The sequence below is a fragment of the Telopea speciosissima genome, chromosome 11 (assembly GCF_018873765.1).
Source record: "Telopea speciosissima isolate NSW1024214 ecotype Mountain lineage chromosome 11, Tspe_v1, whole genome shotgun sequence".
Taxonomy (NCBI): domain Eukaryota; kingdom Viridiplantae; phylum Streptophyta; class Magnoliopsida; order Proteales; family Proteaceae; genus Telopea; species Telopea speciosissima.
In genome coordinates, this window is record NC_057926.1 from 11,628,655 (window position 1) to 11,642,338 (window position 13,684).

Here is a 13,684-nt window from a genome sequence, read left to right on the forward strand (position 1 = left end):
GGTATTCTGCTTCAGTAGTGGAATCGGCTGTAGACTTCTATTTCGCACTCCGCCACACAATGGCACCTCCACCCATTAGATATACCGCCCTGGACGTGGATTTTCTATCATCCTTGTCAGTTTGAAAACCAGAGTCTGTGTATCCCAATACTGATAACTGATCAGATCCAAAAACCAAGAAATATTCCTTAGTCCTTCTCAGGTACTTAAGGATATTCTTGACAGCACTCCAATGCTCGCGTCCAGGGTTAGATTGATAACGACTTACTATACCTACTGCATAGCAAATGTCCGGCCTCGTACACAACATAGCGTACATACGACTCCCTACTGCTGAAGCATAGGAAACCCTCTTCATCTCTTCAATGTCCATTTGAGATTGAGGACATTGAGATCTAGAAAGATTAACTCCATATCGGAAGGGAACACTTCCCCGTTTGGAGTTCTCCATGCTAAATCTGACCAGGACTTTGTCTATATAGGTAGCCTTTGACAAGCCTAGCATCCTTTTCTAGAGATCTCTTACGAGTTTGATCCCAAGGATATAGCTAGCTTCACCAAGGTCTTTCATCGAAAACGTTGTGGATAACCACTGTTTTACTGATGAAAGAAATCCTACATCGTTACCAATCAGCAATATGTCATCTACGTATAAAACAAGAAAACATACTGTCCTCCCACTGATCCTCTTGTAAATGTATGGTTCATCCATGTTTTGATCAAAATCAAACGATTTGATTGACTGATCAAACCTGATGTTTCAACTCCGGGAACGCCTGCTTTAGCCCATAAATGGACCTCTGCAATTTGTACACCTTTCTTTCTTCCTCTAAGGAAGAGAACCCCTCTGGCTGTTCCATGTAGATTTCCTCTTGAAGGAACCCATTCAGAAATGCAGTCTGCACATCCATTTGTCAGATCTCATAATCAAAGTGTGTAACAATAGCCAATTAAATCCTGATGGATTTCATCATCGCCACTGGTGAAAAGGTTTCCTCATAGTCTATACCCTCTTTCTGGGTAAAGCCCTTTGCCATCAGTTTAGCTTTGAATCTTTTGACCTTTCCATTTGCGCCATTCTTCCTCTTGAAGATCCATTTGCATCCAAATGCATCGAATCAATTTCAGAGCGCATTGCCTCCAACCACCTAGTGGCATCAACATCCTTAAGAGCCTCAGAGTATGTCATCGGATCATCATCCGATACCATGTGGAACTCTTTCACTGTTTCGTCTTCGGTTAAAAGAGTAAGCCTAGTTGGTAGGTGGTCTAATAGTCCTCCCACTGTGTCGAGGTTCTTCAGGTGTTGGTATTTTAGCTGGTATGTTAATTGGTCTCACTTCTGGAAGTGACGTTTTTGAGCTATCTGATAACTCTGTAATGACTACCGGTTCGGACCTCTGGGTCATCATTTCTTCCTCCAGAAATATGACGTGTTTATTTACAATGATCTTTTGGTCAACCGGGTCATAGAAATAATAGCTTATCGTGCCTTTGGGGTAGCCTAAGAAATAACATCTTGAAGTCCTAAATTCCAACTTGTTTGTCTGTTGCTTTCGTACATGTGCTATATAACCCCATACCCTAAGGTGTTGAACACTGGGCTTGCGCCCTTTCTACAACTCAAAGGGTGTCTTGGCTACAAACTTGGATGAAACCCTATTCAAGATATAAATTGCCGTCTCTAAAGCATACCCCTAGAAAGAGAGAGGCACAACTCACTATAAGTGAGCATCGTTTTGGATCATATCCAATAGGGTCCGATTGCGTCTTTCGGATACACCATTTTGTTGTGGTGTGCTTGGATTAGTTAGTTGACTAACTATCCCTTGTGATATGAGATATTCTTTAAATTCATCTGATAGATACTCCCCTCCACGATCTAATCGTAAGGACTTGACGTGTTTATCGAGCCATCTTTCGACCTCGGCTTGAAATTCTTTGAATTTATCAAAGACTTTCGATTTCCTACGCATGAAGTATATGTAGCCATATCTAGAGTAATCATCGGTGAATATTATAAAGTACTCATACCCATACCTTGCTTGTATGTTTAGGGGTCCACACACGTTAGTGTGTATCAACTCCAACAGATCTGTGGCTTTAGCACCTTTATTGCTAAAGGGTTTCTTGATCATTTTGCCCTGAAGGCATGACTCACAGGTGGGGAATGGTTCCACCCTCAGACTCTCCAAGGGCTCAATTCTCACCAATCTATTGATTCAGTCCACATTAATGTGACCTAATCTTAGATGCCACAGGTATGTTGAGTTCACTGGAGCTGCTTTCCGTTTCAAATCAACATTCGAAACAACATTCATTTTAATAGGACAATCTAGAAAATACAAACCACTTTGCATATATCCGGATGCCACAAAGAAATTATTAAAACGAATAATCAATTTAGTATTAAAGGAGAAACTATACTCGTCCAAAACAAGTTTTGCAATTGAAATAATCTTCCTCTTAAAAGAGGGTACATAATAGCAATCCTTTAAAACTAAATATGCATAATTAAAATTTAAAATAAAAGTCCCCACAGCCATTGCCATGGTCTCAGCTCCAGTGCCCATCCGAAAATGCACCTCATTTCTTTCCAAGTTTCTTGTCTCCTTGAATCTCTGCAAATCATTGCAAATGTGAACAGTGGAACCACTATCTACCAATCAAGAATTAGTCGGTTCAAAAGATAAATTAGACTCATAAAGAACGTAAACATCACATGCACCTTCTTTAGCAGCCTCTATTTCATCCGGCTTCTTATCTTTCAAAGTCGCCAGGTAAGCACGACAGTTCCTTTTCTAGTGACCCTCCTTCTTGCAATAGAAGCACTTGCCTTTGCCTTTGCCTTTATTGCCAGACTTCCCACCCTTGGTTTTCAGGGTCTTACCCTTACTTTTCTTTTTCTTCTTCTTCCCATTTGAAGAAGGCTTTGCCTCAATTGCGTTGACCTCAGCCTTGTCCTTTTTCAAGGAAGCTTCCGCTTCTACCAATGCGTTAGCAAGCTCGGTGAACTTCATCTCCTTATCGGACATTGTGTAAGACATCTTAAAGGCTACAAAGGCAGAAGTGAGTGACGCTAAGATCACATCGGTCTTGTATCGCGGGCAAAAATCTATCCCTATGGATTTTAGTTTTTCAAACAGATTGATTATCTTCATTACATGATCCATCACTGGAGTCCCTTGGGACATCTTGGTGTTATAGATTTGACTCACCACATCAAAATGGGCGTGTGTCAATTGCCTGTTGAACAATTTAGTAAGCTTATCCATCTTACCTCTAGCTGTGCGTATATCCTTGACCGAGTCCAGAATTGACTTTTTCAATGATCCTAGGATATAAAGTGATGCCTTGGAATCCCTCATAAGGAAATCCTGCATCTCTTTATTTGCTTCAAAATCATTTGGGTTGGGTTGAGGAGGAACTTGTTCATTTAGAACTGTGTACAATCCTTCAGTAGTCAGGAGCAACTTAATGCTCCGGTACCAATCGACATAGTTTGTACCATTAAGTTTGTATTCGCTAATGAGTATTAACAGGTTGGAATTAATGGTAGCCATGGTAAAGTAATCTACACATGTACAAGTAAAAAAAAACACATGCTTATCAACAACCATTGAAATTAAAATTGAGCATACACACATCAATGGTCTTTCATGATTTGGGTCTCTCTCATGACCCAAAAGATGAATTGGATACCTACAACCCTTGCATGCATAACTTACCCTGTCGGGAGTCATTATACACACCGTGGTAGGGTGGACTAAGCTCTCCGCCTCATGGGCTTCCAATATTTTCGATCACCTGGGTGTCATGTCCAGATCCTGTTGGCTGGCATACACCCAAGTCATGTATCTACCTATTGCATTAGTTAGAATCATGGAATCATGAAAGATGGCCCACTGTCGCAATGCCCTCTCACTATCCATACCCTAACGTATCTAGATAGAGGTAAATATAGATAACTGTGTGACAGAGGTCCTGGCAATGTCCTGTCGGCCTATGCGGGGTCATGTCACATAATTTCTACATTTATCTTTAATAGGAGGCCATAGACATGTCTATCGATTTAGACTAGTCCATATCATATATGTATTATGATAAAAGAGGAATTAATTAATTCTCACATACCATGGATAGATTTAAATAACATAATTAATCAATATTAATTAAAAGTGATTATGGGATGACAGCATTTTTATCAGAAACAATTAAAGAACCCTCCCAGTAAAAATAAAACTAATAACTTGGGTGCATCAAACATGCCATGGATGCCACACCTCGATCATCTCCTCCGCTCGATCACGTCTTCAAAGTAGGTGACTTGCATCTCCATAAGCTTTGAGCGCCACATGTGGATCACCATCAATATGCCCTGGGAGTCCTAGCTCCTCTAAAATTACAATGAAAACCTAAGAAAAAATCTATACATTTTCCTTTCCATAATAAAGAAACCCCGCATGGAGAAACCAACCCACCATTTGGGCTGCCCATGGGGTGGAGTACATTTGTTTATAAAAAAGATAGGGGAAGAGAGAGAAAGAGAGAGAAGCACCACATCCACCCATAACCCCATGTATCACATGTATAAACAATCCATCCATTTCATTAGAATGCCATTCCCATAATCACATTATAACATAATCTCATGCATGGGCATGATTAAAGCAAGTAAACAAAAAATAACATGGATTTCTTTAATCATTGAACCACCACATCACATGTAATAACATGTATCCAAGCTCATAAATTAAAATCACATTTTAATTGTAAGTGGGTGGAGGGAGGGATCCCTTCACCCATCAACATCCTCCAAAAACAAAACAAAACAAATATTTAAAATTTTGTTTAAAAAAAATAACTTTTTTTTTTATATTAAAAATTGGAGGGGATTCAAGGGGAGTGCATGCAACCCATTGGAGCAGGCCGCAGGCACTCCTTGCGCAGCCCATAGGCCCAAGGCCCACGGACAGTAGCCTGCAGGCCGCAGCCCGCAAGCTTGCTGCCTGCAAGCAGCAGCCCAAGTGGGGCTTGCACACATAGGTAGGGTAAGGGGGGAGGATGTGCATAGAGGCTTGGCAACGTACGCTCCCTCCCCATATATAATCATGATTAAAAATTTTTAAATAAAAATTAATTATCATCCCCACTTGGATATCATGTTTCAACAATTGGAATAAATAAATCAATTATCAAATCCATCATCACATGGGCAAGTTGTTACACTAACAACCTTATAACTACCCATGTGCACATGGGAAGATTATTACAACAACCATAATATAATCATCCATGTGCAAACTTGCATCTCACTCATGATAATTATATTAACCATTAATTATCTAATATTCATAGGTGGGAAAGGTGGCTCTGATACCACACTGTAGGTCAAACTATGGTCCAGGGATCAAACACCGGTTCCCTAGGGAAACCAATTATAAATCAATTAGGGTATTGTATGCCCTGGGTTAGCCTATGGTGTCCTATGGGTGCCCCATTTTAATTTTAGGGTTTTCCATGGTCGCCCATGGGAACCCCAGTGCATCCCTGTTAGGGTTTCTCCTTCCCTCATGTGTCTCATAAAATTATGGAACAGAAATGGGACGAAGAAAATCATCTCTAATCCATCACATGGCAAGAGGGATCTATCACATACTCGAATGCGCAAGGAAAATTAACTGATTCGAGTTTCTTTCGTATCACATAAATATTAAATAATTAATAACAAGAGGAATCAAAAGAATTGCTAACCTGGTGAGCCTCAAGTATTGCTCCTCCAATAGACAATGGTTCTTCCTCCAATGAGCGCTCCAAGTAAACATATCTGAACCTCCAATGGTGCTACCAAGGTTCTTCAAGCCAATCCCCGATTCTCTCAAATTCTTCAGCATAGATCCAGGGTTTCACAAACCCTAACTCTCAATCACAGATGAGAGAAACTAGAAGAAGAAGGAGAGAGATCACAAGAGGGAGAGAGAGAGAGAGACCAAAACGCGGGAGAGAGGGGGCCAGGCTGAAACGCAGAGCACTGTATCCCCCCTGCATTTTGGTCCCCTTTTATAGATATAGGGGTTTAATTAAAACCCTGATGAGATTTGTTTAATCCCTGTGAAAGTCTGACTCTCTCTCTCTCTCTCACAGTTTGACAGTTCTGTTTAAATTCAAAGTGCTTCTAAAAGGGAAAGAAGCAGAATCTAATAGGGAAAGTATTAATTAGTTACTTTATTTAATATTTATGGATAATTATAATTAGCACCATATCCATTAATTAAATAAGGAACCAATTAAATTAGCAAATTCCAAATAACTCCCTATATGATAACAATTTATCATATACAACCCCCCCACTAATCAACACCATCATTATGGAATCTAGGGCATGTACACATGTACTGCCAAATCCCAATCCATAGTACATGTCCATATAAGAGCGTCTGTGCATCTGATCGGGTCCCACAAAACTCGATAAAACACTTTGTTCAAATAATCATATATAATATATTATTTTATGCAAAATAGATTTTTGCAAAATCATTTTCAAAACGGCACTGGATCCAGATTCTGATTCGACCATACACAAACAGTCTCAATCTTGGTGTTCCCCAATTGGGCAGTGGTGACCATGTTGGATAACTCTTTCACTCACAAAGTGTTCACGCATTCCCAGAACATCGGCTTTGACTCACTTGAGTCTCAGTCATTGATGAACCAAAGAATGCGATCACACTTTACAGTGACAGAGTTTCCTCAGGCATAGGGTCTCGGTGACACATGTCTATCCCTTCCTACTTCTGGCAGTAATACATGAGGGAATCGACAAAGTAGATTCTTCGCCAACACACACATCAAACATGTGAGTACTCGCATTCGTACCCTGACATCACATGTCTAGGCATACCCAATGCGACGACCATATGATCAGGGTGCCCAGCCCAAGCCCTAGTCGTGACTACCATTTTAACTAAAACTTATGGACACATAATGCTCAAAAAGTTTATATCACATGTGATAATATTAAACTAAAATGTATAAAAGTTCAATATAAAGTAGATTCGGGTTGAACCGGACCGAACCAGGTTTGATGGACACACACTTGTCCAACAGTTTGAATGTCTAAATTGACCATACCGTAATGATAGTTTCTTGTACTTTGAACCCCGATGGCTCTAGGTGTTTACACCCCTATTTCGGTCATCACTGGGCCATACAATTGGACGGTTGTAAACTTTTCCCAGGTAATTATTCAAATTTCAAATTTGAATGAAATTTGAATAGGAGCAGTTGCTGACAGGAACCACCTTAACTACCAGGATGCTTATAAAAGAGGAAGCCCAGCAACAAATAAGAGATACACAATGAAATCAAACAAGTCTTTACATTTATCTTCTATTTTCTTTTTCTTTTTCTTAGTTGTAAATGGTTTATGTTCTTTTCCTTAAAAGAAGCTGTTGGGGTTACTCTCCAATAGTACTATCAGATGCAATGATGCATCGTTCCAAGTCAAATTGAAGATCTCTGCAATCCTTCAATGGCAAGATGGGAGCATCTCAAAAGATGCATCATTGGCTACTGGCAGTTGGCTACATGTGTACATGTCCTAGATTCCATAGTGACGACGTTGATTAGTGGTGGATTGGTATATAATAATTGATTATTCTGTGATGGTATAAAAGAAATTTGTTAACTAATTAATTGTTTATTTAATTTATTGGATATAGTGTAATTTATTATTTATTCATTAAATATAAAATTAATAATTAATTTACTATTCCTTATTAGATTCTACTTTTTCACCATTTAGAAGCCCATCAGGTTTAAATAGATTCAAGTCAAAGATGACAAAGAGAAACACACTCTAACTAGGTTTATTCAAAATAGGATTTTAAATAAAAAAAAAATCTTATTAGAAAAACAACCTAAAACGTGGAGGGGGAGGGGGCTTAGTTTTTAAGCCTTGGACGGTTTTGGATGCTCCTCCTCTCTCCCACATTTTTGGCTCTCTCTCCCTCTCTTGATCTCTTCTCTCTCATTCTTCTTGCTCTCTCTAGCTTTTGAGAGTTAGGGTTTTGGAAACTTAGATCTGTGCTTAAAGATTTGAAGAAGAAGATCTGGTTTTGACTTGGAGAACCTTGGCTGCACCATTGGAGGTTCAGATTTGTTTACTTGGTGTGCTCATTGGAGGAAGAACCACTGTCTATTGGAGAAGCAACACTTGAGGCTCATCAGATTAGCAAGTTTCTGTTAATTCTTTTTGTTTTAATTATACGATTATTCATGGGATGTGAAAGAAACATGAATCGATCTTTTCCGCAACGCATTCTGGTATGGGTTGGATCCCTCTTTTCATAGGATGGAAAAGAGATGAATTTTCTCTCTCTTATGGATCCCATAATTTTTAGGGACATGAAAGAGAAGGATTGGGTATTGGTTTTTCATACCAAACCCTAATAGGGTCACAGTAGGGCACCCATGGGCGATTATGGGCAACTCTTTATTGATATTCGTTTCCCAGGGGAACCAAGGATTTGATCCCATGGACTGCTATTTGACTAACAGTAATGGGGGTTTTAAAAATTGAGAATTGGATTAAATAATCAGTCAAATTGTATTGGAATAGGCTCTGACTGATCCAGCCGATTCCGGCTTAATCCTCTAATTCTATCATGTTTTGTGGCAGATTCTGACCAAATTTGACTAATTTTAGGCTTCTAGCCTATTGGGGTCATAATTGGCACTGCTCAATCCGATCCACAATTCCAATTTTTAAGACCCTGGATATAATAGGATAGCATTCCTACATGGGCAAAGTTTTCCTTAAAACCCCCATCATAGGGTCATTATATTCCCCTTATTTGACGATGTCGATAGCACCCCCAATCCTATGCGTGATACCCTGTCCCACCCACCCAAACCACTCTGTCTAGGGAATCTCCCTTGACCATGGGTGTGAAAAAACTCGGTCCTTCACTCCTTCCCCCAATCGCACTCCTCTACTTCCGCTTGCCCCTACTGCCGTGTGTGCCCAACACACAAGTAAGGCTTACCCTTACCCGAGCGCCTTGACCGAGCAGGGCTAAGGTGGTACTTTCCGTTGCACTTGTGTGGGGGCACATGGCAGTACAGGGCAGGTGGAAGTAGAGGAGTTGAATCCCTCCTTCCCCTATATATATATTTTTTGTGGTAATTGGGAGCTTTACATATATAGTTGATAGAAAGGGGGGGGGGGGATCGAACCGGGAGGGGATAAGATACTAGCCAAGAGACTTGAACTCGAGACCTCTTAGTGAATATGGGCATGAAGTGCACCACAACTCACCAACTGAGCTAAGCAGTTGTTGGTACTCCTTCCCCTATATTACAAGGGTGTAGGAAAACTTGATCCTCCCTTACATTACAAGGGTATTTTGGTTAATTTCTAATGATGAAATCTAATAGGATTTTCTAAATGACCATAAACACCATCTGACTCATTTTTTTCTAAAACATAGAGGTGACTTGATAAGATTATGCACAATCCAGGGGATCCCAGCTAAGCATCCCAACTTTAGCAAAGCCAGCTGTTTCCACTTGAGAGTTTCCGCTCAAAAGAGAGATTTGTTCTTTTAGTCTTCCATAGTTTATTAACGGTGGAGGGGTAGCACTCAATCTTGGTCTTCTAGATACTTTCGCTTGCCAAAACAGCCGCGCTAAATTGCAATCTTTTTTGTTCCAACCCATTTCTTCCGGACAAATCGAAAACTCACATTCCCCATAGAACCTCTTTTTCTCCTCTTACCAAAAGAACAAACGAACCTCCTTTCTACCTCATTCTCTTCGCTAACCTTAGCGTCTTCATCTGCATGTGAGAGGTATCTGGTCTCTGTGACTTTTGGGTGCACTGGAAGGAGAACTCGCATAAATCCTTTGATGCAAAGTGAGTAACGAAGCAAATCATTCATGATTCAACCCCAAAAAGTGAGCAAAGAGCCAAATCATTCATGATTCAACCCCATCAAATTCATCTCCTCTTTTGCTCTTACAAATCTCGATGAGAAAAGCAGCTCGACCCTTGTAACAGAATCCTCTCCAGGGAATTTCATGTTATCTCTCAAAACCGACCTTTATTTCTTCAGCTTAAAGCTTCCTCTGTTTTGATTATTCTGTTAATGCACTCTTAGAGTGAGAGAGTGAAGAGTAAAGATGGATGTTATTAGACGAAGAGCAGCGGCTAGAAATTCTGTGGTTGCTGGATCTGTTTGGGAGATTAGAATGAAGTGCGATGAAGTCAAAGGTGGGATTAAGGTCTTCAATGGCGAAGAGAATTTTGAGGAAGGCGGTGGTGATGATAAAGGGCTTCAGTTTTATACGCCGTTGAAGCGGAATCAGATTGGTGGAACGACGGCGAGGAGGAAGACGTGGAATGACAGAACCCCCTTTCAGATTAGGAAGACGAGATTAGAACTGAAAAAATTTAGTGATGAATCTTGCAAGGAATTAAATATGTCTGTTGATTCAATTGAGGAAAACCAGATTCAGATGAGGAAAACAAGATCAGAAACGCATAGAGTTTCTGATGAATGCTGTAAGGGGCTTGATATGTCTGTTGGCTTCAATTCTCCTCGAAGGTTATGGATGGATGATGATGGAATTGATGCTGATGGAGAGGAGGAAGGAGAAGATGAAGAGGATGATTTAGAGATTGAGGTAGAGAAGAAGACTTATGATGATAAGGAAGTCAACTTAGCAGAACAGAAGAAATCCATTGACATATCAGAACAGAAACTCAAAGAAATAGAAGAAGAAATAAAGAAGGTTCACCAGATTCCTCGAAAGCCAATACCCATTTCAGCAAATGTGAAGAAGGAGCTATCTCCGGTAATCAATCCGCCGGCTTTTGATCTCACAAAAGCCAAGAAAGTTGTGAATGAAGAGAAGAAAGTTCGTCAGATGCGAGAAAAACCCAAACACGTCTTTTCAAGAGTGAATAAACAGCAAACCTCTGTTAGATTTCCACCTCTAATTGATCCTTCTCTCAGAAAAGCACCGCCAAGTGAGCAATTTCTTGCAACATTTTAGTCATTCCAACTCATGGTTCTGATTTTTTCAGTAGCCCATTCATGGTTCTGAATGTTTCTGTATCCCATTCTTTATTAGGTCTTTCTTCAGTTGCAGATTCAAAGGTGTTCGATAGAATTCCAGAGACACCAAACAAGTTGCAGAACATTGGTGAGTTCTAATTTCGGGGTCAAAATGAATTAATTCCTTGATTTTGCAGCTTTGTTTATCTATTTATTTTAAAAGCATCCATCAATTTTCACATTGCTTCTTTCATTTTCAGTGGACTTGGTGATGTGGAGAGACATCTCAAAATCAGCTTTTGCTTTTGGAGTGGGATCGTTCTTCCTGTTCTTATCATCCTTCACCACAGAGTTTAATTTTAGGTAAAAACAAGCCATAGTAATAGTTACTCTCCAATAATCCCCTGTTTCCAACAGTGCCCATGGAATCACTAAATTCTTTTGGTCCTCATTTTCTACAGCTTGATTTCTGCAATTTCCTACATGGGGCTTGTCTATCTTGCTGCACTCTTTTTGTATAAATCAATTCTATGCAGGTAATGCTCCCAAACGATAAATCTTCCAAGAAAAGAAAGTTTACCAATTTTCCTGTTTCTGTCTTTCTGATTTTCTATTTCTTCTCTGAGAAACCAAATATAACAGGGGAATAGCTGTGGATAAATCAAACCAGGATTATATTGTTGGAGAAGAAGAAGCAATTTTGTTACTAAGACGAATCCTTCCTTACTTGAATGAGTTCCTGTTGACTCTCAAGGGCCTCTTCTCAGGAGACCCTGCCTCTACAATGAAGGTAAACTGTAAAACAAACAGTCTCTCTCTCTCTCTCTCTCTCTCTAGTGAACCTGAATTACTAAGAAAGGGTGAAACTGTGACAATTGCAGGTAGCAGTATTGCTGTTTATTTTGGCTCGATATGGAAGCTCCATAACCATGTGGGAGATGGCCAAATTGGGTAAGAATTGATAATATGTACAGAATTCAACGATCCAAAGGAAAATCTGGCTGTTGCTGACCTATTGTTTTACACTCTCTCTTCCCCTTCTGTAGGTTTCTTCGCAGTCTTCACAGTCCCAAAAGTTTGCTCTTCGTATTCCAGCCAACTCATAGCTTTAGGTAAAGAGCTTCGGTTATTTGTTTTTCTTTACTTACTAAGCGGCCAGACCAATCACAAGTCAACAATAAACCTGGGGTCCACTTCACTGGGATGTAATGGATCCACCCTTCATTGGGTCAATGATAGGGTTAATTAGATTATGTATATATTGTAAAACCACGGAAAATCCCACGTCTAGAAAGAAGTGCCATGTCATGGAATGGGTAGATATGATAGCTTCTGCCGTATGGCAGCAGAGGTCACATGATTTACATGGCTTTTGTTGTGCTCAGGATGTGCATAGCACACCTTGCAGTATAGCAAAAGATTTTTATTATATATGATACAGCATTTTTTTATTTGGCATGATGGTGTTTTAAAATCGTGAAGTCCATCCATCTACGAAAGTGAACAATATCGTGCCATTGATAAAATCATTACCTAATCATCAGACGACTCTAATCTAATAATGATTTTTTTGATGATATTGACATCTGCAGGGAAGTTTTGGATCAGACGAATTAGGGATGCTTGGCATTCGTGCCCCCACAAGAAAGCCGTGGCAGCTGCCGTTTTTATCCTCAAGTGGAATTTCTCTTCCGTCGTGGTCCGCATTTGGGGAGGTAAGGACATCATTGTCATATCAAACAAGAGAGAGGGCCATATAACTAATTCCAACGTCTTGTTGATAATGTGCATTAATAGGTATCCTTTGTGCAGTGTTCATGTTGTTTGTGGCCGTTCGATATTATCAAGAATCATTATTAACTAAGGATTGTGGAGACGAAGAAATGAGAGAGGGAGAAGATTCCAGTTGGAGGGAAGGAGAGTGTGTGGGGCAGAGATAAGGGTCTGGTTGGCCAACCATAGTTGAACTGGTTAAAGAAAAGAAAGGTATCGTGGAACAGGAGCTCATGGCGTATTTAGCTGTCAGCAGTGCCGTGCCGGAGCTACTTTCCCACCCATCGCCTACTGTGGCATGTAGTGGAATTTTTATCCAATGCAAATTACTGCACGGTGCAATATTGCATCGTACGATGACTGCAGAGGTCATATGCATCATGTGGGGTCCATTGTGCCACATGACCTTTGCTGTGCCACATGATGCAATACTACATCATGCAGTTACAGGAGAGGATAACGATTTAGCATGTACTGGTGATCCGGAGAGTTCTTTTTGTACAGGGAAAAAAGAAAAGCATTGTTTGCTGAGCAACTCCACACTTCCCTCGTTGACTTTAACTCGGTTGGTTTCTTTCATTAACTTCTGATTGCTCATTTCATTAGAGTGCCTGCATTGGGAGGCTTGACCTGAAACAATTGGATGTAGCCAGAGAATGGTCCGATCGATTATTAAATGTGTCGGGTCAAGCACCGATAGATTAAAAATCAGGTGTTTTAGGTTCAAGATAATGATTTGAGGTTGTCGGATTGGGATTGACCAAATATTATGATTGATTGGTAACCAAATGTTTATAGCTTTTTTAAGCCCATTTAGTTTGATTATAGCTTGTTTATGGTCCATTTATACA

The 13,684-nt window shown here is 40.1% G+C and overlaps 1 protein-coding gene across 1 annotated transcript; it reads left to right on the forward strand.

Annotated features, from left to right (window-relative positions):
* Nucleotides 1–10,052: 10,052 nt before the first annotated feature.
* On the forward strand, nt 10,053–13,087 carry LOC122645623 (reticulon-like protein B21). The gene is made up of 9 exons (XM_043838939.1): nt 10,053–11,032; nt 11,149–11,208; nt 11,321–11,423; nt 11,522–11,596; nt 11,703–11,850; nt 11,942–12,011; nt 12,107–12,172; nt 12,653–12,775; nt 12,873–13,087. Exons 1-9 carry the CDS (start codon nt 10,183–10,185, stop codon nt 12,998–13,000), a joined length of 1,623 nt encoding a protein of 540 aa, XP_043694874.1. The 5' UTR covers nt 10,053–10,182; the 3' UTR covers nt 13,001–13,087.
* Nucleotides 13,088–13,684: the final 597 nt, after the last annotated feature.